The 23,943-nt window shown below is 47.2% G+C and overlaps 1 protein-coding gene across 4 annotated transcripts in view; it reads right to left on the reverse strand.

The window, feature by feature from the left end:
* pde3a (phosphodiesterase 3A) overlaps positions 1-23,943 on the reverse strand; it is a 340,829-nt gene that overhangs the window by 172,845 nt on the left and 144,041 nt on the right. For 2 of the 4 annotated variants that reach the window (XM_033039493.1, XM_033039492.1), the window contains exons 1-2: positions 11,266-11,518; positions 2,527-2,577 (exon numbers count right to left, since the gene is read on the reverse strand). In XM_033039493.1, coding sequence (XP_032895384.1) covers positions 2,527-2,577; positions 11,266-11,313 — 99 coding nt within the window. In that variant the 5' untranslated portion in view covers positions 11,314-11,518. Of the gene's footprint in view, positions 1-2,526; positions 2,578-11,265; positions 11,519-23,943 lie in introns of those variants that run through there. The other 2 variants (XM_033039491.1, XM_033039489.1) reach the window with 1 other exon arrangement.

The following is a 23,943-nucleotide window of genomic DNA, read 5'->3' on the forward strand; positions in this document are numbered from 1 at the left end:
TCAGAGACAGGAAGACTGGTGGGAGAACTGGGAAGTGGAAGGGGGTGGAGAGAGAGGGAAAGCAAGGGCTATTTGAAGTTTGTTTAAGAAGGAACTGCAGATGCTGGAAAAACAAAGGTAGACTAAAATGCTGGAGAAACTCAGCGGGTGAGGCAGCATCTATGGAGCGAAGGAAATAGGCATTGTTTTGGGTCGAAATCCTTCTTCAGTCTGAAGAGGGGTTTCGACCCAAAACGATGTCTATTCCCTTCGCTCCATAGATGCTGCCTCACCCGCTGAGTTTCTCCAGCATTTTTGTCTACTTGAAATTAACTAGTTAACTAAACTCTGCATCACTGTGCTGACCATTTAGTAAGGTCTTGATTGATATTCAACTTCAAGCATCGATTCCTGCACTAACCTCATATTCCTCGACATATTCAATGTCCAGAAGTGTACAGATACAGGATAAAGGGCATTATGCTTAGTTTGTCAAAGATGCACCACCGTGCTGCCAAAGGCTTTTTTGTAACTCCAAGCACAATACATGTACCACATCTTCACTGTCTTATTTCTTGACCAAACAGCACACAGAATCTTCAATGAGTTTATTTGAGTAAGATTTTCAATTTGGAAATCCCGAATGATTCCCATTGATATGTTCAAGGCTTCTCGATAGTTCTCAGTTTTGTTTACAAAGTTCCACCTATATTTCTTTATAGTTATGTTCTGTAACACAGTACTAGATCTCCCTTGTCAAATGTTGCCATAATGTTAGCTTCCCAACAAACTTCGCCCAATCTACATTTTGTCCAACCGATTATCCGTATTTACAGTATATAGAAACGGCGCAGATACAACGAGGGAATCAAAGCAAAAAGACGTCAGATTGCAGTTCATCTGAAATGACAATTCAGTTCTAATGTCGAGTTCAGTGCTTCTTAAACTATTTCAGTGTCATTCACCCTCGAGTCTTTACAGGAGCCTGAAATCTGCAACGTCCAGGTTCAGGAATAGCTACTTCCCCACAACCGTCAGGCTATTAAACTCAACTCAAACAAAACTCTGGTCATTTATAGCCCATTGCACTTTATCTGTTTATTTACGTGTGTATATATTCATTGGTATATGGTCACACTGATCTGTTCTGTTCTGTATTTATTTATGCTTACTATATTCTGTTGTGCTGAAGCAAAGCAAGAATTTCATTGTTTCTAACTGGGACACATGACAATAAACTCTCTTGAATCTCTTGAATCTTGAATCACAAAATTTAATTCACCCTCGACTAAATTTTCTTTTGTTTTTTGATAATTTTCGCCTTATTCTCCCTTCTGTATAATTTTACATATATTTTATTTTATCACATGAGCAAAAAACATAAATTAACTCATTTCTTATGTGTTTATTTTATTCAACTTTTTGAAAATCCTAAAAATATGTAAAGAAAACGAGGAGTGAAATAAAAGTTTAATTACCACTGGAGTTGGAAAATCATTCGACTAGAGTGATAAAAAACATTCCAACGTCTAAACACTGGGCTTCAGACCCGTCCTACCCTATCGGGCTTTGATTACTGCAGTTTTTTTCTTGGAAAACTAGCTCAAAAAATGCATGGTCTTCCCTAATAGGTTATATTACAGTAAATTTGGGAAGATATCCCGCTACTTTGAAATGAGAAAACTATAGGTAGAGAGAAAAAAAACATTTCAAATTTCCAGCTCCACTGCCATTAATACCAATAAGAGCTTACTAACCACTTTAATGGCAATGCCGTTTTTAAGTATCGAAAAAAATATATAAATATCTGAATAAATTAAGTCACTCACCCTTCATTCACCCCAAAATAATTTCATTCACCCCAAAATAATTTCATTCACCCTTGGGTGAATCATTCACCAGTTTAAGAAGCACTGGTCTAGTTGGTTCCATTAGAGAAGCACTTGTTACGATCCATTTACTGCTCTAAACATCATGGTGGAGTTTGCAAGGACCTCAGTCACATACATGTTATCTTGCATGAAACAGCTAAAGAACGATAAGCATTTGCTGAGCTGTAGTTTTATCTAGGAGATGTTAAGGACCTGTTCAACTTTCATCACCGAATTCACAACCTTTTTTACTCATGGACATTTTTCATCATGTTGAAAAAACGCCCCGACCTACTTGATGCACTTCTTCTTCTTGCGTATGGCGTGCACAGCCTAAAGTTGTAGGACAACTTGTTCTATTTGATCTTATTTGATTGTGCACGCCGGGTTGATGCATTCGTCGAAACAGGGCAGACCACGTGAAGGTTGCAATCTCCCACCCCCTTGATGCCACGAGTACCTACGACTAGCATCACGACCTGCTACGACCTACCTACGACCTCCTATGACCTCGTGGCGACCATGCTGTGAGTATGAGTCACGGGCAAACTCGGCAGAGGTCGTGAATTAGGTCGTGAAAGTGGGACAGGCCCTTCAGCGTCACTGGTACACACTAACTATGAAAGAAGAGAGAGGTTTTGGTGCAGGTAGGAAGGAGATTGTTCTCATCACTGACCTGTGACCCTCGTGATCCACGTTTATAATCCCATTCACAGTGTGAAAGGATCTGAAAGAAACAAAAACGAGGTTTAGCGGGATGAAAATAACAGCACCGGACACACAAATAATGTATCAACACATAACCGCTGTCCGTGAGTTACTGATCTAGACAAGGACTACAAATTGTGACACATTCCTGCGTCTTCTCATCTCCGCAGCGTGACGGGTGGCCATTGAGGTAGCAGCTCAGCTCGTGCAGCGGGTAGAGCCGCTGCCGCACAGCGCCAGAGACCCCGGTGCGATCATAACCTCAGGTGCTATCTGTGTGCACCCTGTAACCACGTGGCTTTTCTCCTACATCCCAAAGACGGGTTTGTAAGTTATTTAGGCCTCCTATCAAAGTGTTACATCGATACTGGTGAGGGGGGGGGGGGGGGGTGGGTTGATTGGCAAATTAGTGGTACAGCATGGAAACAGGCCCTTCGGCCCACCGGGTCCACGCCGGCCATCGATCAACCGTTCACACTCGTTCTACGTTATCCCACTCTCTCACCCACTCCCTACACATTAAGGAGAAATTTACAGAGGGCCAATTAACCTACAAACCCGCCATGTCTTCGGGATGTGGGAGGAAACCGGACCACCCGAGGGGAAACCCATGCCGTCACAGGGATAACGTGCAAACTCCACACAGACACACACACACCGAGGTGGGGATTGAACCTGGGTCTCTGGCGCTGTGTGGCAGCAGCTCCAGCAGCTGAGCCACCGTTCCGCTTCTGTTACTGCTGATCTAATCCAAAGGCCATGGGCAGACTCACCAAATTGAATTTAATGTGGTCTTGCAATTAGTTCCAACCTATTTGACAAAAGGATTTGTCTTCATATCAAAAATATCTCCATTAGGGTAGGTGTTTTACAGATCTTTTGCAGGGACAGGTTAGGCTGGGATAAAAAGATTTATATTGGGAACAATGGGGAACTGACGGTAAATCAATTCTAAAGCTGTAACCTCGTCAAGGCATTTAGATAACGATGTTTTAAGTAACCGTTATCTGACCTGAAACTCTGAAATATAATTACAGCCTGCCAGTACCGCAGGATATTATTTTGATATGATTTGTACAGCAAAGTTCTGGGTTTGTTCATGCAGTGTCGTTTTATTCTAACTTAGATTACACTTGCTTTGTGAACCATGTGAAAGCAAGTCTAGTTCAGGCAGCTGCCTAGATATACTATGTTGTTGTGTAAGAAGGAACTGCAGATGCTGGTTTAAACCGAAGATAGACACAAAAAACTGGAGTAACTCAGCCAGACATGCAGCATCTCTGGAGGGAAGGAATGGGTGATGTTTTGGGTCGATACACTTCCTCAGACCTGTCTCAGCTATGTTGTTGCCTGGTGCACTCAAATGGTGTGTAATTGGTTTCAGTAAGTTTCCCCTAGGATGTAGGAAGTGGATGGGATATTGGGATAACATAGAACTATGTTTCTGGGCATCACGGTGGCATAGCGGTAGAGCTACTGTCTTACAGCACTGGAGACCTGGGTTCAATCCTGACTACGGGTGCTCTCTGTACGGAGTTTGCACGTTCTCCCCGTGACCTGCGTGGGTTTTCTCCGAGATCTTCGGTTTTCTCCCACTCCAAAGACTTATAGGTTTGTAGGATAATTGGCTTGGCAGGAACGTAAACTTGTCTCTAGTGTGTGTGGGGCGGTGTTAATGTGCGGGGATCACTGGTCGGTGTCGACTCGGTGGGCCGAACGCCCTGTTTCCGTGCTGTATCTCTCAACTAAACTAGTGTGAACAGGTGATCGATGGTTGGCATGGACCTGGTGGGCCGAAGGGCCTGTTTCCATGCTGTGTCTTTCAATTCAAAACAGGCACTGACACGGAGGAACAAAGGAAGTAAGAATGCTTTTTGTGACGTTAAGACGCGTCAAAGAATCTTCAAGACAATGAAATCCAAGATGGCGCCCATACCAGGCGACTCTTTTTGTGTGCTGGTCACAGCCGTGGATCTGCAATCATGTGTTACAATCGCCCTACTCTTTTAAACCTCATCTCCAACAGCAACATTTCTTACTTTAACAATGCTATCTGTAACACCGTGGATGGCTCGATTGCAATCATGTACTGCCTTTCCACCGACTGGTTAGCAAGCAACAAAGGCTTTTCACAGTATCTCGGTACCCGTGACAATAAACTAACCGCCTTACAAATTGTGGTTAAAGTTATGATGCTCAGCTACATGTCGTAGATAGTGACAGCTCCAATGACCAAATAATATTAGCGACACAAGGAACTGCAGATGCTGATGTCTTGAGCAAAATAAGATAATTAAACAATATTCAGCAAAACAGGATTGTAAAACAATATTGAGCAAATCGAGTGATGGTGGAACCCAGCAGGTCAGGCAGTGTCTGTGGAGGGAAATGGACAGTTGACATTATGGGACAGGACCCATCTTCAGATGACTTTTATCATGTGAGGGCAAAGGTATTTAGTTTAACTTGGCGTTATGTTCTACATAAACATTGTGGGCTGAAGGGCCTGTTCCTGTGCAAAAAAACCCCCAAAATGCTGGAGTAACTCAGCGGGTCAGGCAGCATCTCTGGAGAGCATGGATAGGTGACGTTTCAGGTCGAGACCCCTCTACAGACTGATTGTAGTAGGGGGGAGGAAGCTGGAAAGGAGAGATTGGGATGGGACAAAGCCCGGCAAATGATAGGTGAGTACAGGTGAGAGGAGTTTAATTCGCAGATGGGTGGAGTAAGTGACAAAGGCTGGACTTGGAAAGGAGACCAAAGGGTGCCAGATGAGGACAATAGACAATAGGTGCAGGAGTAGGCCATTTGGTCCTTCGAGCCAGCACCGCCATTCAATGTGATCATGGCTGATCATCCCCAATCAGTACCCCGTTCCTGCCTTCTCCCCATAAGGAGAGGAGAGGAATGAAATGTAAGGCCAGAGGGAGAGATATCATGGCAAATGGATAGGGTAGATAAATTAATATTAAAACAAAATTATATTTAGATTTAAAATCATGAGAGGAATAGATCGGATAGATGCACAGAGTCTCTTGCCCAGAGTAGGGGAATCAAGAACAAGAGGACATGAGGTTTAAGGTGAAGGGGAAAAGATCTAAAGGGAATCTAGGGGGTGATTTTAAATACATGAAGAGTTGTGGGGGTATGGAACAAGCTGCCAGAGGAGGCACTTGAGGCAGGTACTGTCGCAATGTTTAAGAAATATTTAGACAGGTATATGGATAGGACAAGTTTAGAGGGATATGAGCCAAACGCAGGCAGGTGGGACCAGTGTAGATGGGACATGTTGGCCGGTATGGGTAAGTTGGGCCGAAGGGCCTGTTTTCACGCTGTAAGACTCTATGACTATTTTTAAATAATAGGAATTAAGAAATAACTATTGCCCAGAGTGAAACCTCTTTGAAATGGTACAGTGTGGTCTATATGTACCCACGACGGCAGACAGCTCTCTGATCAATATCTCTCCTGAGAGTGTGATGTTCTACTAGGCAAGACAGTCATCCTAAATGTTGTGCAGGATAGTTTTGGATTGTGCGATTAATCCACCAACACATGGCAAAGAAAGATTTCTACTCCTGATACAGGGATTTCCTCTGAGATGGTCACACTACATTCCTTTACTGTAGAAACAAAGAGCTGCAGATGCTGGTTTATACACAAAGGGACACAAATTCCTGCAGTAATTCAGCCGGTTTGGCAGCATCTCAAAAGAACATGGATAGTCGATGTCTGAAGAAGGGTCTTGATCAGAATTGTCACCTATCCATGTTCGCCAGATATCGCCTGACCCGCTAAGTTACTCCAGCTTTTTGTGGCCTTTCTGGTTTACTATAATTGTTTAGAGATACAGCATGGAAACAGACCCTTCGGCCCACAGAATCCACACCAACCAGCTCACACTGGTTCTGCTCCACATACTAGGGTCAGAAGCTTTACAGAAGCTAACTAACCTGCGAACCTGTACGTCTTTGGAGTGTGGTAGGAAACCAGAGCACCAGGAGAAAACCCACGCAGTCACAGGGAGAACGTACAAACTCCATACACCCAGCACTCATAGTCGGGGTCGAACTTGGGTCTTTGACACTGTAAAAGCCCTATCCCACGGTACGAGTTCATTCCAAGAGTTCTCCCGAGTTTGTCCTGATTCGAACTCGGAGATTTACGGTAATGGCTACTCAGGGCTCTCGTGGACATTTTTCATCATGTTGAAAAATCTTCACGAGTCTTCCCGTGCGTACCTGCTGTTAGCGAACTTCCCGAGTACCTGCCGTTAGCGCTAAGAGACGTCCCCAAGCTCCGACGTACCCGCTACGTTCATTCTCCGTGCTTACCACGAGTTTGATTTTTTTTAAACTCGGGAGAGCTCTTGGAATGAACACATAGAAACATAGAAACATAGAAAATAGGTGCAGGAGTAGGCCATTCGGCCCTTCGAGCCTGCACCGCCATTCAATATGATCATGGCTGATCATCCAACTCAGTATCCTGTACCTGCCTTCTCTCCATACCCTCTGATCCCTTTAGCCACAAGGGCCACATCTAACTCCCTCTTAAATATAGCCAATGAACTGGCCTCAACTACCTTCTGTGGCAGAGAATTCCAGAGATTCACCACTCTCTGTGTGAAAAATGTTTTCCTCATCTCGGTCCTAAAAGATTTCCCCCTTATCCTTAAACTGTGACCCCTTGTTCTGGACTTCCCCAACATCGGGAACAATCTTCCTGCATCTAGCCTGTCCAACCCCTTAAGAATTTTGTAAGTTTCTATAAGATCCCCCCTCAATCTTCTAAACTCTAGCGAGTACAAACCGAGTCTATCCAGTCTTTCTTCATATGAAAGTCCTGACATCCCAGGAATCAGTCTGGTGAACCTTCTCTGTACTCCCTCTATGGCAAGAATGTCCTTCCTCAGATTAGGAGACCAAAACTGTACGCAATACTCCAGGTGTGGTCTCACCAAGACCCTGTACACCTGCAGTAGAACCTCCCTGCTCCTATACTCAAATCCTTTTGCTATGAATGCTAACATACCATTCACTTTCTTCACTGCCTGCTACACCTGCGTGCCTACTTTCAATGACTGGTGTACCATGACACCCAGGTCTCGCTGCATCTCCCCTTTTCCTAATCGGCCACCATTCAGATAATAGTCTACTTTCCTGTTTTTGCCACCAAAGTGGATAACCTCACAGGTTAACTGGTTAACAGGTTAACAGGTGGATAACTCGCACCATGGGACAGGGCTTTCAGGTAATAGCTCTACCACTTTGGGGTGGCCACTGTGCCACCCCAAAGCAAACCTGGCTCACCTCATGTGTGGGAAGGAACTGCAGATGCTGGTTTACACCAAAGATGGACACAAAATGCTGGAGTAACTCAGCAGAACAGGCAACATCTCTGGATAGAATGGATGGGTAACATTTCTCCTCATGACCCTTCTTCTGACTTGCTCACCTCACCTGAGCAATTTACACCTGTCTTGTGACATAGATTATTTCTTTGCCGGGCATCATGACTAGAGAGCATTTCCTTCCTTCAGGAAAACTGCAAAACAGGATTAATTCTTTTTATTTTTCACCAATTGTGACCCACATGCAAGGTCAAGATTTTTAAGGTCAAGGTTTCAAGGTCAGTTTATTGTCACATGTACCAATTAAGGTACATTGAAAGTACAGGGCCCTGGGGAGTGTCGTAGAACAAAGGGATCTAGAAGTACAGGCACATCCTGAAGGTGGTGACACAGGTAGCTGGGATGGTCAAGAAAGTTTTCAATACATTGGGCTTTACCAGTCAGGGTATTGAGTATATATGTTGGTACATTATGTTACCATGGCCAAGTTCATTAGTGATAGGAGCAGAATTAAGCCATTCGGCCCATCCTCTACTCCACCATTCAATCATGGCTGATCTATCTTTCCCTCCAACCACATTCTCCTGCCTTCTCCCCATAACCCCTGACACCCGTACTAATCAAGAATCTATCTATCTCTGCCTTAAAAATAGCAATTGACTGGGCCTGCACAGCATTCTGTGGCAATGAATTCCACAGATTCACAGCCCTCTGACTAAATACATTCCTCCTCATCTTCCTAAAGGAACATCTTTATATTCTGAAGCTATGATCTCTGGTTCTAGACTCTCCCACTAGTGGAAACATCCTCTCCTCATCCACTCTATCAGGCAAAGATGAGTCCCCACCTCAAACATTATCAATCCATGGTCGCCAGGTTTTCTGCCTGACCAGCATCTGGAGTTCCTTGATTCAACGTTATGTTTTGTAGAGAGTTGTGAACGTAGCCCAGACCATCTTGCAAACCAGCCTCCCTTCCATTGACTCCATCTACACTTCTCGCTGCCTCCACAAGGCAACCTGCATAATCAAGGACCAGTCTCACGCTGATCACTCCCTCTCAGTTTAGTTTTTAATAATAATAATAATGGATGGGATTTATATAGCACCTTTCTAATACTCAAGGCGCTTTACATCGCTTTATTCATTCACTCCTCAGTCACACTCGGTGGTGGTAAGCTACTTCTGTAGCCACAGCTGCCCTGGGGCAGACTGACGGAAGCGTGGCTGCCAATCTGCGCCTACGGCCCCTCCGACCACCACCAATCACTCACACACATTCACACACAGGCAAAGGTGGGTGAAGTGTCTTGCCCAAGGACACAACGACAGTATGCACTCCAAGCGGGATTTTAGTTTAGAGATACAGTGTGGAGACAGGTCCGTCGGCCCACCGTGTCCACGCCAACCAGCAATCCCTTTAACAATAACAATTAAACTGCAAACCTGTACGTCTTTGGAGCGTGGGAGGAAACCGGTGCAACCAGGGAAAACCCACGCGGTCACGGGTAGAACGTACAAACTCTGTGCAGACAGCACCCATAGTCAGGATTGAACCCGGGACTCAGGCGCCATAAGGCAGCAACTCTACCACTGCGCCGACATGCCGCCCCTCTTCTCCCCTCTCCCATCAGGCAAGAGGTACAGAAGTATGAAAACGCACATTTCAAGATTCAAGAGAGTTTATTGTCATGTGTTCCAGATAGGACAATGAAATTCTTGCTTTGCTTCAGCACAACAGAATATAGTAGGCATGAATACAGAACAAATCAGTGTGTCCATATACCATTATATTGACACATTTCTAGACTCGGACACTTTATTCCGAGCTGTTATCAGGCAACTGAACCGTCCTCTCGTCAGAGAGCGATCCTGACAGCCATCTCCCTCATTGGAGATGGTTCACTAAATATTGTACCCTTTATCCTTTACCTGTGCACTGTGAGCTGCCCAGTGATTAAATCAGTGCAATGACACGAGTCCTGGCAACATTCTCATCATCAATTCTCCCTCACTCTTTCTAGTTTGACGACATCCTTCCTACAGCAGGGTGACCAAAACTGAACACAATACTTCAAGTGCGGCCCCATCAACGTCTTATACGACTGTAACATTTAGTTTAGTTTAGTATTGTCACACATACCGAGGCACAGTGAAAAGCCTTCGCTTGCGTGCTATCCATTCAGCAAACAGATTATGCATGAATGCAATCAATCTCCTCAAAGTGAGCCCACTTTAAAGAAGATAGGCACAAAGTGCTGGAGTAACTCAGCGGGACAGGCAGCATCTCTGGAGCGAAGGAATGAGTGACGTTTCGGGTCGAGACCCTTCTTTAGACTGCAGTTCCTTCATACCCACTTTGAAGAAGTTCTCCTCCTCTCTCCAACAGCAGCCTGTGAGACCCTCGCTCGGTGATGATCCCCCTCTGTGATTCCTGCAGCTCTCCTAATCTTCCACTATATTCTGAACCGCAGAGTCTGAAGAAGGATCCTGACCTGAACCGTTGCCTATCCACGTTCTCCACAGATGCTGCCTGACCCGCTGAGTTACTCCAGCACTTTGCACAAACATTTTAAAGGTTTGCTTACCATTAAACATTCAGGAATCAGAAATATTCCCTCTGTTCTATCATGCCTCCCCCATCTCCCCCTTACTGAACACTAATTTGGTCCTCTCTCTTTCCCAACTCTGATGAAGGTTTCTGGACTTGAACTGCCACAGATGCTGACTGACCTGCCGAGTCTTCCCAGTTTCAGGAATACCTTGAATTCTCATCAGTTCACCGGAGAACAAGGAACAGCCATGGGCTCCTTTACGTGGAATCAGGGATCTCATTGACATTGGATTTAGGATTTGCATGGTGTTCCAATGAATGGAGGTAAGATGTTTATGGTGAGAGGTGGAAAGGTTTAATAGGAACCTGAGGGGCAATCTTTTCACCCAGAGGGTAGTAGGTATATGGAACGAGCTGTCGAGAGGAGATAGTTAGAGGCAGATAATACATGGAAAGGAAAGATTTAGAAAGAGATGGGCCAAACGCGGGCTAATGGGACTAGCATAGATGGGGTATCTTAGTCGGCATGAGCTAGTTGGGCCGAAGGGCCTGTTTCTATGAGGTGTATCGTGTATGGTTCGTAGGTTAATTGGCTTCGGTAAGTTGCAAAACTGTCTCTCGCGCGTGTAGGTTTGGTGAAGGGGGTGATCGCTGAACGTTGATCAGCATGGACTCGGTGGGCCGAAGGGCCTTTTTCCGTGCTGTATCTCTACAGTCTAAAAGGCTCTATGACCCTCTAAGTTACTGTCACTTTTGCTCCCTCACAGTAATGATCTCCGATAGTCGTGCAGAAAACTCACTGTAAAGTCTGGGTCGTTGGGGTGACTCAGAGGCCTCCGATCCACCATGTTCTGGGCAAATTACGTCACTCGATGGGCAACGGGAGGAACTCCGGATCCAGTCTGAACGAGGGTCCCGTCCCCAAGTCACCTATCCACGTTTCCCCAGGGTTGCTGCCAGACCCGCAGGGCAGCACGGTGGTGTAGCGGTAGGGTTGCTGCCTTACAGCGCCGGAGACCCGGGTTCGATCCCGACCACGGGTACCGTCTGTACGGAGTTTGTACGTTCTCCCCGTGACTGCGTGGGTTTTCTCCGAGATCTTCGCTTTCCCCCCCCACACTCCAAAGACGTACAGTTTTGTAAGTTAATTGGCTTGGTATAAGTGCAAAATCGTCCCCAGTGCGTGTAGGGCAGCGGTAGTGAGCTGGTCGGCGCAGACTCGGTGGGCCGAAGGTCCTGTTTCCGCGCTGTATCTCTAAACTAAACCCCACTGAGTTCCTCCAGCACTCTGTGTCCTTTTTTTGTATATACCAGCTCCTGCAGTTCCTCCTACCTTCAGCTCCATCCAGCCGCTGACCAATTCCAAAGTCTGTCACCTTGATAAAGAGGCAAATCTTATGCAAAATCTCCCCGGCACTAGATTGCTGGCGAAGGCTGCTTTGAGAAACATGGGAACAGTCTGTTCCAAATACTCTTCTGTCACTCTGCCACATGTACCATTTGGGACAATCTGCTCTGTGGCTGCTGCTAGCACGATCCGCCAACTCTTTTGTAATGTGGTTTAGCTTTCCTGTCCAAGGTTTTACGCTTCATTATTTCCAATGGAAAATAATATCCCTTTTCTTTGCAGACATCTCCGGTGATCCCGGGGTGCCTTGAGGCTGCCTTTCGCCACACGTGGGCCGATCGGGGGTGTTCATCTTCTCCGCACTGGATCTAAATCCACTCTCGATCTTCTCCGAGCCCCTCACAGCTCCGGTCCTCTCCCCTTTCTGCCGTCTCCGTTTATCTAGTCCCACCCTCGACCAGACTTGCACTGAAACCAAGCGTCGAGGTCCAGCTGGCAACCGTCGCCTTGCAGAGTCTGACTTCGGTTTGGATGCAAGACAAATGGAAAATCAAGGCAGTAAACAAACTAATCCATCCGGACCTTCGGTCACTCAGTTTATTTATTGTCACGTGTACAGAGATACAGGGAAATGTTTGTTCTACTGTTGTGATATCCAGTCAACTCATACAATACGTGAGGACAATAGATCCTCTTCTAGAACAGCTCACAGAGTCGCCACGTTCCAGCGCCATCTTGCAACTTCCAAGCCTCAGAAACATCCAATCTTGGTCCAAGGAGATACTGTTTGCATTTTCTTCTTTCCTCACGTTTTAATGCCCGGGTGTCCATGCGGCACTGAAGTAGGGATGGGCCTGGCCCAGCGCGATGCTGTCGGCTCCTTCCGCCGCCGCTCCGTGCAGCTGCCGCAGTCTGCGCTCGATCTGCTCGCTCGCTCGCGTGGCTGCTTTAGGACCTCCCGCGGACGCCTCCGCCAACTATCGTCGAGAAAAACAGTGAACACCACCAGGCAAACTCAGCCAACGGGTCGAGCAGCATATTCAATGGAACAGAGTGAAGCGATTTGCGAGGTCAATCTTCCTCTGAAACAGGACTGGAAATCAATGGTTCAACTCAACGATGCTTCATTGTCACATGGACCGAGGTACAGTGAATTTCTTTGCATTCAACCCAGTAAAATCATAAAGCACACCTCACCTAGGCAGTACACAAAGAGCCTCCATGTTTCTGGCACCAACAAGGTGACAAATAGTTTATGGAGCAGTCTTATCTTCTGTTCACAGGCCTACCGTCGCACGTGGCAGCAGGCGACCCCCCCGCCGGGCCCCTGGTGGCCCCTCACCCAGTCCCCCTTTCATTCCTGGCGGCCCCCATTTTTAATTGCCGACTACATGTTTTGACCTTGCCTGGGATGTTAATGCAACATGCAACTAACAAGTGGTTGAGGGGGGAGGCACACCTCGTGTGAGGGGTGAGATGGAGTTGATTCTATAACGATGCATCCGCAGAACATTGACCCAATCTCTTGTGTGTTCCAAGCTGGGATCCTGAAAAAGGGGAGGGGAGAAATCATCTTGCAGTCCCTTCCTCTCATGTCTCCCCATTAAACCTTCAATAGAATCTAAGGGAGATTGTGTCTTAAGGGGGGGGGAAAAGAGAATAGAAAAGGGATTTTTAAGGTGGACAAGAAGCAAAGTGTCGGAGGAACTCAGCAGGTCAGGCAGCATCTGTGGAAGGAATTGACAGGTGACGTTTCGGGTCGGGACCCTTGTTCAGACCAAAGATTATAGAGGATTATAGAGGATTATAGCTCCTCTATAATCTTTGCTTCAGACAGATTGTAGCAGGGGGGAGAGGGATGGAAAAGAGAGGAGGGGGCGGGGCAAAGCCGGGCGAGTGATAGGTGGATACAGGTGAGGGGTGGTTGTTAATCAGATGGGTGGAGTGTCATTTGCTGGATGTGAAAAGAAGTCCAAAGGGCGTCGGATAAGGGGAGGAGGAGGGAAATGTAAAGCCAGAGGGATTATCGGTGGAAGGACACCAGGGGTGAGGGGACGGGAGGGCAAGATAGTGGGAGGAATAGGGTTGGGGAATTCGAGAATTCAATGTTTATTCCGAATGCTGGAGTAACTCAGTGGGTCAGGCAGCATCTCTGGTGAAAAGGAATCGGTGACGTTTCGGGTCGAGACCCTTCTTCAGACTGAGAGGGAACTCAATCTGAAGAAGGGTCTCGACCCGAATCGTCACCTATTCCTTTTCTCCAGAGATGCTGACTGACCCGCTGAGTTACTCCAGCATTTTGTGTCTATGTTTGGTGTAAAGCAACATCTGCAGTTCCTTCCTACACTCAATGTTTATTCCGTTTGGTTATAAGCTACTAAACTAAATAGAAGGTCTCAGTTTGGTCTCCATATCTAGTTGCTCTATCATTAGCAGTTTAGAACCTAAGCTCTCCAATTTCCTTCTTTAGCCTCGACCTCACTCCCTTTCATTCCTCCTTGAGGTGACTATTTAGAAGCTACCTCTTTGACTAAGGTCAAGTTTTAAGAAGGAACTGCAGATGCTGGAAAATCGAAGGTAGACAAAAATGCTGGAGAAACTCAGCGGGTGCAGCAGCATCTATGGAGCGAAGGAAATACGCAACGTTTCGGCAATATTTCCTTCGCTCCATAGATGCTGCCTCACTCGCTGAGTTTCTCCAGCATTTTTGTCTACCTAAAGGTCAAGTTTTATTTGAGAATGTTTCTTCAAAACACATTGAGATACTTTGCTATTTAAATACTCATTTATGTTGTTGGTTGGATTGATTGAAAGATACAGCAGGGTAATAGGCCCTTTGACCCACCTAGTCCACACCGACCATCGATCACCCGTTCACACTAGTTCCATGTTATCCCACTTTCTCATTCGCTTCCTACACACACGAGCCAATTTACAGAGGACAAGTAATCAGATTGTAATAGGGGGGCGAAAGCTGGAAGAGAGGAGGGGGTGCAGGACAAAGCCTGGCAAGTGAGAGGTGGATACAGGTGAGAGGGGAGTTTCATTGGCAGCTGAATGGACAACGACTAGAGGCTCGGTTTAGTTTAGCGATTCAGCATGGAAGCAGGCCCTTCGGCCCATTGAGTTCATGCCGACCACCGTTTACCCATTCACACTGGTTCTACGTTATCCCACTTTCTCATCCACTCCTTGCACACTCGGGGCAATTTACAGAAGCCGAACAATCTGCAAACCTGCACGTCTTTGAAATGTGGGAGGAAACCCTCGCGGTCACAAGGAGAACGTGCAAACTCCAAACAGTCAGCACCCGAGGTCAGGATCGAACCTGGGTCTCTGGCACTGTGGGGCAACGGCTCTACCCGCTGCACCACAGTGTCGCCCTAAATGTTGTTGTTCCCTTGGGTGTAATTGTAACTGTTTCAAATACTTTGCTTTCAAAATTTGCAGAGGTGCTTAAGCAAGTCGTCCGTTAATATAAAGCATTGTTATACTTGCACCCTCTCCAGCTCCAGCAGCGAACAAAACATGGATACAAATGAAGAGCCAATGTTACTCGTCCCGCTAACAAAGCGTAACAACTAAAAGCCAATCTGCAAAGAAAAGCTCTTATTGTTATTTTCTTCCTCTGGTAAACTGCCTGAAGTGAATATTTATTTTCCGTTTAAATAACTGGGTGTTAACTCTTATAAGCTAAACAAATTTGACATAGTCAGATCTTAGAACATAGAACAGTGCAGCACGAGAGCAGGCCCTTCGGCCCACAATGTCTGTTCTGAACATGACGCCAAGATAAACAATGTCCACTGTCTGCATGTGATCCATATCCCTCCCTTCTCTGCATATCCATATGCCTATCTAAAAGCTTCTTAATGCCATTATTGTATATGCCTCTACAACTAAAATCCCAGGCAGCATGTTCCTCTATGTAATAAAAACTTGCACCTCACATCTCCATTAAACTTAACCCCTCCCTAGTATTTAATATTTCCACCCTGGGACAAAGATTCTGACCGTCCACCCGACCTATGCCTCTCATATTTTTAGAAACTTCTATCAGGTCTCCGCTCAGCTTGCGACGCTCCAGAAAAAAAACAATCCCAAGATTTCTACAGAATGCAGAAGGCTTGGAAAGATCAATTGTGCTGTGTTCCAAGTTACAAAATATCATGTAAGCATGAAACTACAAACAAAAGCAATCGTAGAATTTGAATTCAGTACTTAAAAACAAAGTTCTCCACATCAAAGAGTCATAGAGTCATAGAGCACGGAAACAGGCCCTTCGACCCAACCTTTCAAAGCCGACAATGATGTCCCATCTACACTCGTCCCACCTGCCCACGTATGGCCCACATCCCTCTAAACTTTTCCTATCCATGTTCCTGCGCAAATGTATTTTTTACACTATCTATTCCCCTCATGATTTTAAATACAGGTTTACTAAGTATCAGCAAAAGTGGCCTTCCATAAAATAACGCTGCCAGTTCATTAATGTCCCTGATGGTAGTAAATGCACTGTCCTTACCTGCCCCATAACGCATGATACTCCCGTCCCTTCGCCAACGTGGCTGCTGCTTAACTGCGGTCTAAAGTGGTCAAACAAGCCACTCCCCACTCAGTTGAAACAAAGCGTTTCACGGGACAGACGGGGGCACCTCCTCATTCCTGGGCGAACGCAAGGATGGGCAGTAAATGCCGACCTTCTCTAAAACCAACGGGAAAGGAACGACCAGGTGGCCTTCCCCCAGAGTCCGCAGAGATACACCGTCCCCAGCATCGGCAGTAACCTACCCCCGCCACCTTCAATGCCCGCCGAACGGCGGCTGTCAAAAACAACCGTAATTTCTGCAAGGTTAAAGCGTGCCTTTGCAGCAGATGGTGATAACGCACGATGCTGGCACGGAGGAGAGAATGAGCTGCTCCTTGCCCAACTCACACTACACCTGCACTCGGAGATCTTGATAGTGGGCGTTCTGGACAAAGGTAATGTCCCATTCCTCAGCACCGATATGTCAAACAGAAAGCACATGCCAGGCAATGGCTCATGATGACAGTGTCCCTTTAACTGAATCCAAATAGCAAGCCTGCCCACAGCAGGTGAGCTGCTTTATACTTTGTAGGATCAAGGAGCCGCAGACGCCGTTTTTCAGACACAAAAGGACACAAAGTAACTCAGCGGGTCAAGTGGCATCTCTGGAGAACATGGATAGGTGACGTTACGGATGGGTACAGAAGAAGGTCCTGAACAAAGGTGACACACTGGCGCAGTGGTAGAGTTTCTGCCTTACAGCCCCAGAGACTTGGCTTCGGTCCGGACTACAGGTGCCGTCTGTCCGTGGAGCTGACATGTTCTCCCTGTGACCGCGTGGATGCTCCGGTTACCTCCCTCACTCCAAAGACGTGCAGGTTTGTAGGTTAATTGGCCTCTGTAAAATGCCAGTAGTGTGTAGGATAGAACTGGTGTATGGGTGGTACTGGTCGGTGAGATGGGCCAAATGGCTTGTTTCCATGCTGTATCTATAAACTAAACTAAACTAAGGGTCTAGTCCTGAAACGGCACCTATCCATGTTCCCCAGAGATGCTGCCTGACCTGTTGAGTTATTCCAGCACCTTACGGGGTCCCGACCCAAAACGGCACCTATCCATGTTCTCCAGGGATGCTGTCCGACCCGCTGAGTTACTCCAGCACTTTATGGAGTCCACAACAAAATGCCACCTTATCTATCTGCTACCTTATCTGGTGATGCTACTGCGTTACTCCAGCACTTTGCGTCCTTTTGTGTTTTTGTTACTTTAGTTATTGAGACGCTCCATGTAATGCGCAAGTAAAAGTGTAATGTCGTTAGATCAGTATTTCCACACGGACTCCGGCGAGCAGGAGCTGCTGTGGCGATCCACGGATGGGTTCAATTTATTCTGACCTTTTCGCAGCGATGTCTACTAGAGTCACAAAGCCAGCTGTGGCAGAAAGAATTCAGTGACCCATGAGGTTTCCCAGTGACTATATGTTGCTGCGGCCCACCTCGACACGGCTCCAAGCTGTGGGCTTTCATGCCTGGCCCTGCGCCAGCTCCAGAACCTATGGAACCGCACACTTGCCCTGCATTGCATCAAATTCATCAAAGTCAAATGAAGGCATATGATGTGCTTGCCTTCATTGGTGGGGGCATTGAGTATAAGAGTCAGGAAATATACGATGCAGCTCTATAGGACTTTGGTTAGGCTGCATTTGGCGTATCGTGTGCAGTTTTGGGTCACCCATTACTGGAACAATGTGGAGGATTTGGAGAGGGTGCGGAGACGATTACCAGAACACTGCCTGAATTAAAGGGTGTTACGTACAAGAACATGACGAAGGGAAGCATACCATACGCCATCATTACCGCTTCATTGGCTTGCGACGTTACTTTCGATCCGATTAATTTTCTGTGTGTCACATTGGGTGACACAGAGGTCCAGCTGGGAGAGTTGTCGACTCTCAATGCTGGAGACACGGGTTCAATCCTGACTGCGGGTGCCGTCTATGCATAGTTTGTACGTTTTCCCCGTGACCACATGGGCTTTCTCCGGGTGCTCCAGTTTCCTCCCACATCCAAAAGACGTGCAGGTTTGTAGATTAATTGTTTTCTGTGTAGACAATAGACAATGGACAATAGGTGCAGGAGTACACCATTCGGCCCTTCGAGCCAGCACCGCCATTCAATGTGATCATGGCTGATCATCCCCAATCAGTATCCCGTTCCTGCCTTCTCTCCATATTGAATTGAATTGAATTTGAATCCTTTATTTGTCATTCAGACCTTTCGGTCTGAACGAAATGTCGTTGCCTGCAGCCATACATGTAATAATAACAACACACAATAAACACAAATTAAAACCCACCACAGTGAGTTCACCAAGCACCTCCTCACTGTGATGGAGGCAAAAGTCTTAGAGTTACTGTCTCTTCCCTTCTCTTCCCTTAACTCCACTATCGCTAAGAGCTGCATCTTACTCTCTCTTGAAAGCATCCAGTGAACCAGCCTCCACAGCCCTCTGAGGCAGAGGATTCCACAGATTCACAACTCTCTGTGTGAAAATGTTTTTCCTCATCTCCATTCTAAGTGGCTTACCACTTATTCTGGACTCCCCCAACATTGGGAACATGTTTCCTGCCTCTAGCGTGTCCAAACCCTTAATAATCTTACATTTTTCAATACGATCCCCTCTGATCCTAAATTTCAGAGTATACAAGCCCAGCCGCTCCAATCGATCAACATATGACAGTCCGGACATCCCGGGAATTAACCTCGTGAACGTACGCTGCACTCCCTCAAGCATAGGGATGAGCGTAGGGAGCGTAGGGATGAGAAAGTGGGATAACACAGAACTAATGTGAACGGGCGATCAAAGGTCGGCATTGAGTCGGTGAGCCGAAAGTCCTGTTTCCGTGCTGTATCTCTGAACTAAACTAAATGCTCGGGTGACCCACGACTGAAGCATGGAAAATACCATTGTTCCTTGCCTTGCTTGGGGGCAGCCAGAATTGTTACAAGAAGTACAACGTATCACAGAAGCTGCAAAAGTGACGCCACAACCTGAACCCGCAGCAAGCAAGAGAAATGTAACGATGAAGGATGTGGACGAGGAGCAAAGTGCTGGAGGAACTCAGCGGGTCAGGCAGCATCTGAGGAGGGAAATGGACAGCCTGCGTTTTCAGTCGTGAGTCTTCTTCAGACTGATTGTAGTAGGGAGGTCAAAGATGGAAAGGAGCGGTGGGGGCGAGACAAAGCCTGGCGAGCGATTGGTGGATACAGGGGAGGGGAGGGGTCGATTGGCAGATGGGTGGAGAAAAGGGCGTGTCCCACTTGAGCGTCATTTGCGCGTCATTTACGCGACATCATTTACGCAACATCATTTACGCCTCACAACGAGCGTGTCGTGACGCGCGCATGGCGTGCATTACGTGTGCATGATGCGTGGTGACGTAGGCAGTGACGCACGGCCGCGTTCGGCGCCCCAGGATTTTTGGGATGTACAAAATCTTCACTCACCATCTGCGTGACGCGCAAATGACGCCCAAGTGGGACAGGCCCTTAAGTGACAAAGGCTGGAGGTGAAAAGGAGACAAAAGGGCGTCAGATGAGGAGAGGAGAAGTGAAATGTAAACAAGGAAGGAGGGATAGGAAGTGGAAGGGAACAGAGGGGTGGAAAGAGGGGCGGGATACTGGGAGAAAAGGGTGTGCACTGGGATGGGAAGGCACGGGAAAGAGAGAGTGAGTGGGGAGGGTTGTTATTTAAAATTGGACAATTCAACGTCCATACCGTTTAAGCTGCCCAAGCGGAATATGAGGTGCTGTTCCTCCAGTTTGCCTGTGACCTCACTCTGGCAATGGAGGAGGCCCTGGACAGAAAGATCAGTGTGGGAAGGGGAAGGGGAGTCAAAATGGTTAGCAACCGCAGGCCAGCAGGCCTTGGCGGACCGAGCGCAAGTGTTCGGCCAAAGAATTAATGTACCTAACCTGTTGTCGGATCATTTCAATCCCACACCTCACAACTCTAAGATTATATTGTTCAAGTCTTCCATAAACCACAAATAAGCTAAAACTCCTTGCCAGTGGTGTGTAGGATGGTGTTGGTCAGTGTATCGGTGGTGCTGGTCAGTGAGGTGCGCTAAATGTTTAGATTAGCGATACAGCGCGGAAATAGACCCTTCGGCCGTCCGGGTCCGCGCTGATCAGCGATCCCTGCACACTACAGCCCCTGTCCCACTTATGTGTTCTTGGCACGCTAATTACATGACCTCGTGGTCGCGTTAAGGCGCGACGGTCCCGTGAAGGTCGTGCGCGATTTCATGCTCCCACACAGCCATCTGGAGCGCGTGACGTCATTTGAAGATGGACACAAAATGCTGGAATAACTCAGCGGGACCGGCAGCATCTCTGGAGAGAAGGAATGGATGACGTTTCATGTCGAGACTTCTTCAGTCTGAAAGAAGGGTCTTGGCCCGAAACGTCACCTATTGCTTCTCTCCAGAGATGCTGCTGGTCCTGCTGAGTTACTGCTGCATTTTGTGTCTATCTTCAAATTTCTTGGCCCCGCTCTGGGAGTAGTAGTGGGGGCGGATCCGGACCGCAATGGCCGTGAGCCCCAGGCCGAGCTCGGCGATCGTTTGCCTGCTTCTGCTGCTGTTGGAGGTGAGACGTTGCGTCACGCCAGGGTCTTGGGCCTGTCCCACTTTGGCCGTCAGTTACGTGACAGGCCGTTGGCGCGCGAAGATTTTGTTTGCTATAAAATTTCGGAGCCCCGCACGATGTCGAGCACAATTACATACCCCTCTGTGCTTCTCAGTGGGACCGACCCCGCACGGCAACACGATGCCCGTGCTCCTCAACGCAACGTCGAGGTCGCGTAATTTGCGTGCCAAGGACACGTAAGTGGGACAGGCCCTTAACATTATCCTACATACACTAAGGACAATTGACAACTTTTACCAAGCCAATTAACTGACAAACCTGTATATCTTTGGAGTGTGGGAGAAATGAGTTAAGAAATAAATATAGCTCAGGGTGAACTTCTTTGAAACGGTACAGTGTTGTCTTCTATATGTACCCAAGAAGGCAGACAGCTCTCTGATCAATATCTCTCCTGAGAGTGTGATGTTCTACTAGGCAAGACAGTCATCCTAAATGTTGTGCAGGATAGTTTTGGATTGTGCGATGAATCCACCAACACATGGCAAAGAAAGATTTCTACTCCTGATACAGGGATTTCCTCTGAGATGGTTACACTACATTCCTTTACTGTAGAAACAAAGGGCTGCAGATGCTGGTTAATAAACAAAGGGCACAAATGCTGAAGTAACTCAGCAGGTTTAGGCAGCATCTCTGAAGAACATGGATAGGCGACGTTTCGGGTCGAGACCCTTCAACCGATCAAGAAGGGTATTGATCTGAATTGCCACCTATCCATGCTCTCCAGATACTGCCTGAGTTACTCCAGGATCTGGTGTCCTTTTTTGTTTGGAGATACAGCGTGGAAACAAGCCCTTCAGCGCACAGAGCCCGCACCGATCAGCGATCACCCGCTCGCACTGGTTCTGTTTCACATACGAGGGACAACTTTACAAAAGCCAACTAACCTACTAACCTGTACGTCTTTGGAGTGTGGGAGGAAACCAGAGCACCAAGAGAAAACCCACAAGGTCACAGGGAGAATGTACAAACCCCATATAGACAGCCCCCATAGTTAGGGGACTGCCTGTACAAACCCGTGTCTCTGGCGCTGTGAGGCAGCAACTCTACCGCTGCGCCACCGTGCCGCCACTGCTTTCACTTTCATTTGATTCAAACCATTTTATTGGTGAGCGCGTACCACCAAGCAATGGTTTGAATCGAGTCGTTGGTGAAACTAGGAATCTTTATGAAAGATTTTATTAATGGACGCAAGGTTCGGGAGCTGTTCTTCCTCCGACCTTCATCCACAGTGACTTGTGGTGTTCGCGAGAGAACATGGAGTGCCACACGTACACAGTCCCGACAGAACCCGGGAGCTGACTGACAGACACTGCCAATGGTACGGAATGGCCTCCCTCAGGAAAAGTTGGCCCTGGTCCCAGGATCAGGCGACAACCACAGCAGCAGGCCAAAAGGGAGATTGGAGAAACCAACCCAAAATGAGAAAGTGGCACAAGCAGCACTGCAAGGCACACTGCACTAGAGGGCATTCGTTTATCCAGGGTAGGGGAATCAAGAAATAGAGGGCACAGGTTTGAGGTAATAGAATAGAATAGAATAGAATATGTTTATTGTCATTGCTCAAAACTGAGCAACGAAATTCCATTTGCTTCTCCGTTAAAAGAAATACAACACAACAACCAATACACATATGTACAGTTAATAGTAAAATAATAGATACATTTTTAAAAGAGTTTAAAAGAATTTAGCGGTATTCCTCGAAGTTACTTCTTGCTTCCCAGTGTTCACTATTGGAGTTAAGCTCTTTTACCGCACATGGGTAGAAACTATTTTTTAGTCTACCGGTGCGAGCCTGCAGAGACCTGAGTCGCCTCCCCGAGGGTAGCAGAGTAAAAAGGTGGTTGGCAGGGTGGGATGTGTCCTTCTTGATATTTATGGCCCTGCGCAAGCATCAGGCCTTGTATATGTCATCCAAGGAGGGCAGGTTAGCGTTTGTAATGCGCTGCGCAGTTTTTATAATTCCCTGCAGCGCCCTCCTCTCAGCCACAGTACAGCTGGCAAACCACACCAGGATTCCATAGGTGAGGATACTTTCCACGGCGCATCGATAGAAGGACAGCAGCAGCGGCAGCTGTGAGACGTTAGCTCTCCGTAGAGACCTCAGGAAATACAGCCGCTGATGAGACTTCTTCAAGAGAGTGACGGTGTTCATTTGCCATTTGAGGTCCTGGGAGATGTTTATTCCCAGGAACCTAAAGTCGTTGACTCTCTCCACCATGTCTCCTTTGATGTATAAGAGAGCAGGTTCCTCTCTCCTCTTCCTCCTGAAGTCAACGACAAGTTCTTTTGTCTTTGATGGGTTTAGTACCAGGTTGTTTTTGGTACACCAGACGGTCAGTTTTTGGACTTCATCCCTGTAGGCAGACTCGTCATCGTTGTTTATCAGTCCCACCACAGTCGTGTCGTCCGCAAACTTGATGGGAAAGATTCAATTGGAAACTGAGGGGTAACTTTTTCACACAAAGGGTGGTGGGTGTATGGAACGAGCTACCAGAGGAGGTAGACAAAAGTGCTGGAGAAACTCAGCGGGTGCGGCAGCATCTATAGAGCGAAGGAAATAGGCAACGTTTCAGGCCGAAACCCTTCTTCAGACTGATGCAGGGTGGGGGTAGGGGGAGAGAGGGGGGAGAAGAAAGGAAGAGGAGGAGCCAGAGGGCTGAGGGAGAGCTGGGAAGGGGAGGAGACAGCAAGGGCTACAGGAAATTGGAGGTCAATGTTCAAGCCGCTGGGGTGCAGACTGCCCAAGCGGAATATGAGGTGCTGCTCCTCCAATTTCCGGTGGTGCTCACTCTGGCCATGGAGGAGGCCCAGGACAAAAAGGTCGGATTCGGAATGGGAGGGGGAGTTGAAGTGCTGAGCCACAGGGAGATCAGGTTGGTTAATGCGGACCGAG

Source organism: Amblyraja radiata, chromosome 21 (assembly GCF_010909765.2).
Source record: "Amblyraja radiata isolate CabotCenter1 chromosome 21, sAmbRad1.1.pri, whole genome shotgun sequence".
Lineage (NCBI taxonomy): Eukaryota > Metazoa > Chordata > Chondrichthyes > Rajiformes > Rajidae > Amblyraja > Amblyraja radiata.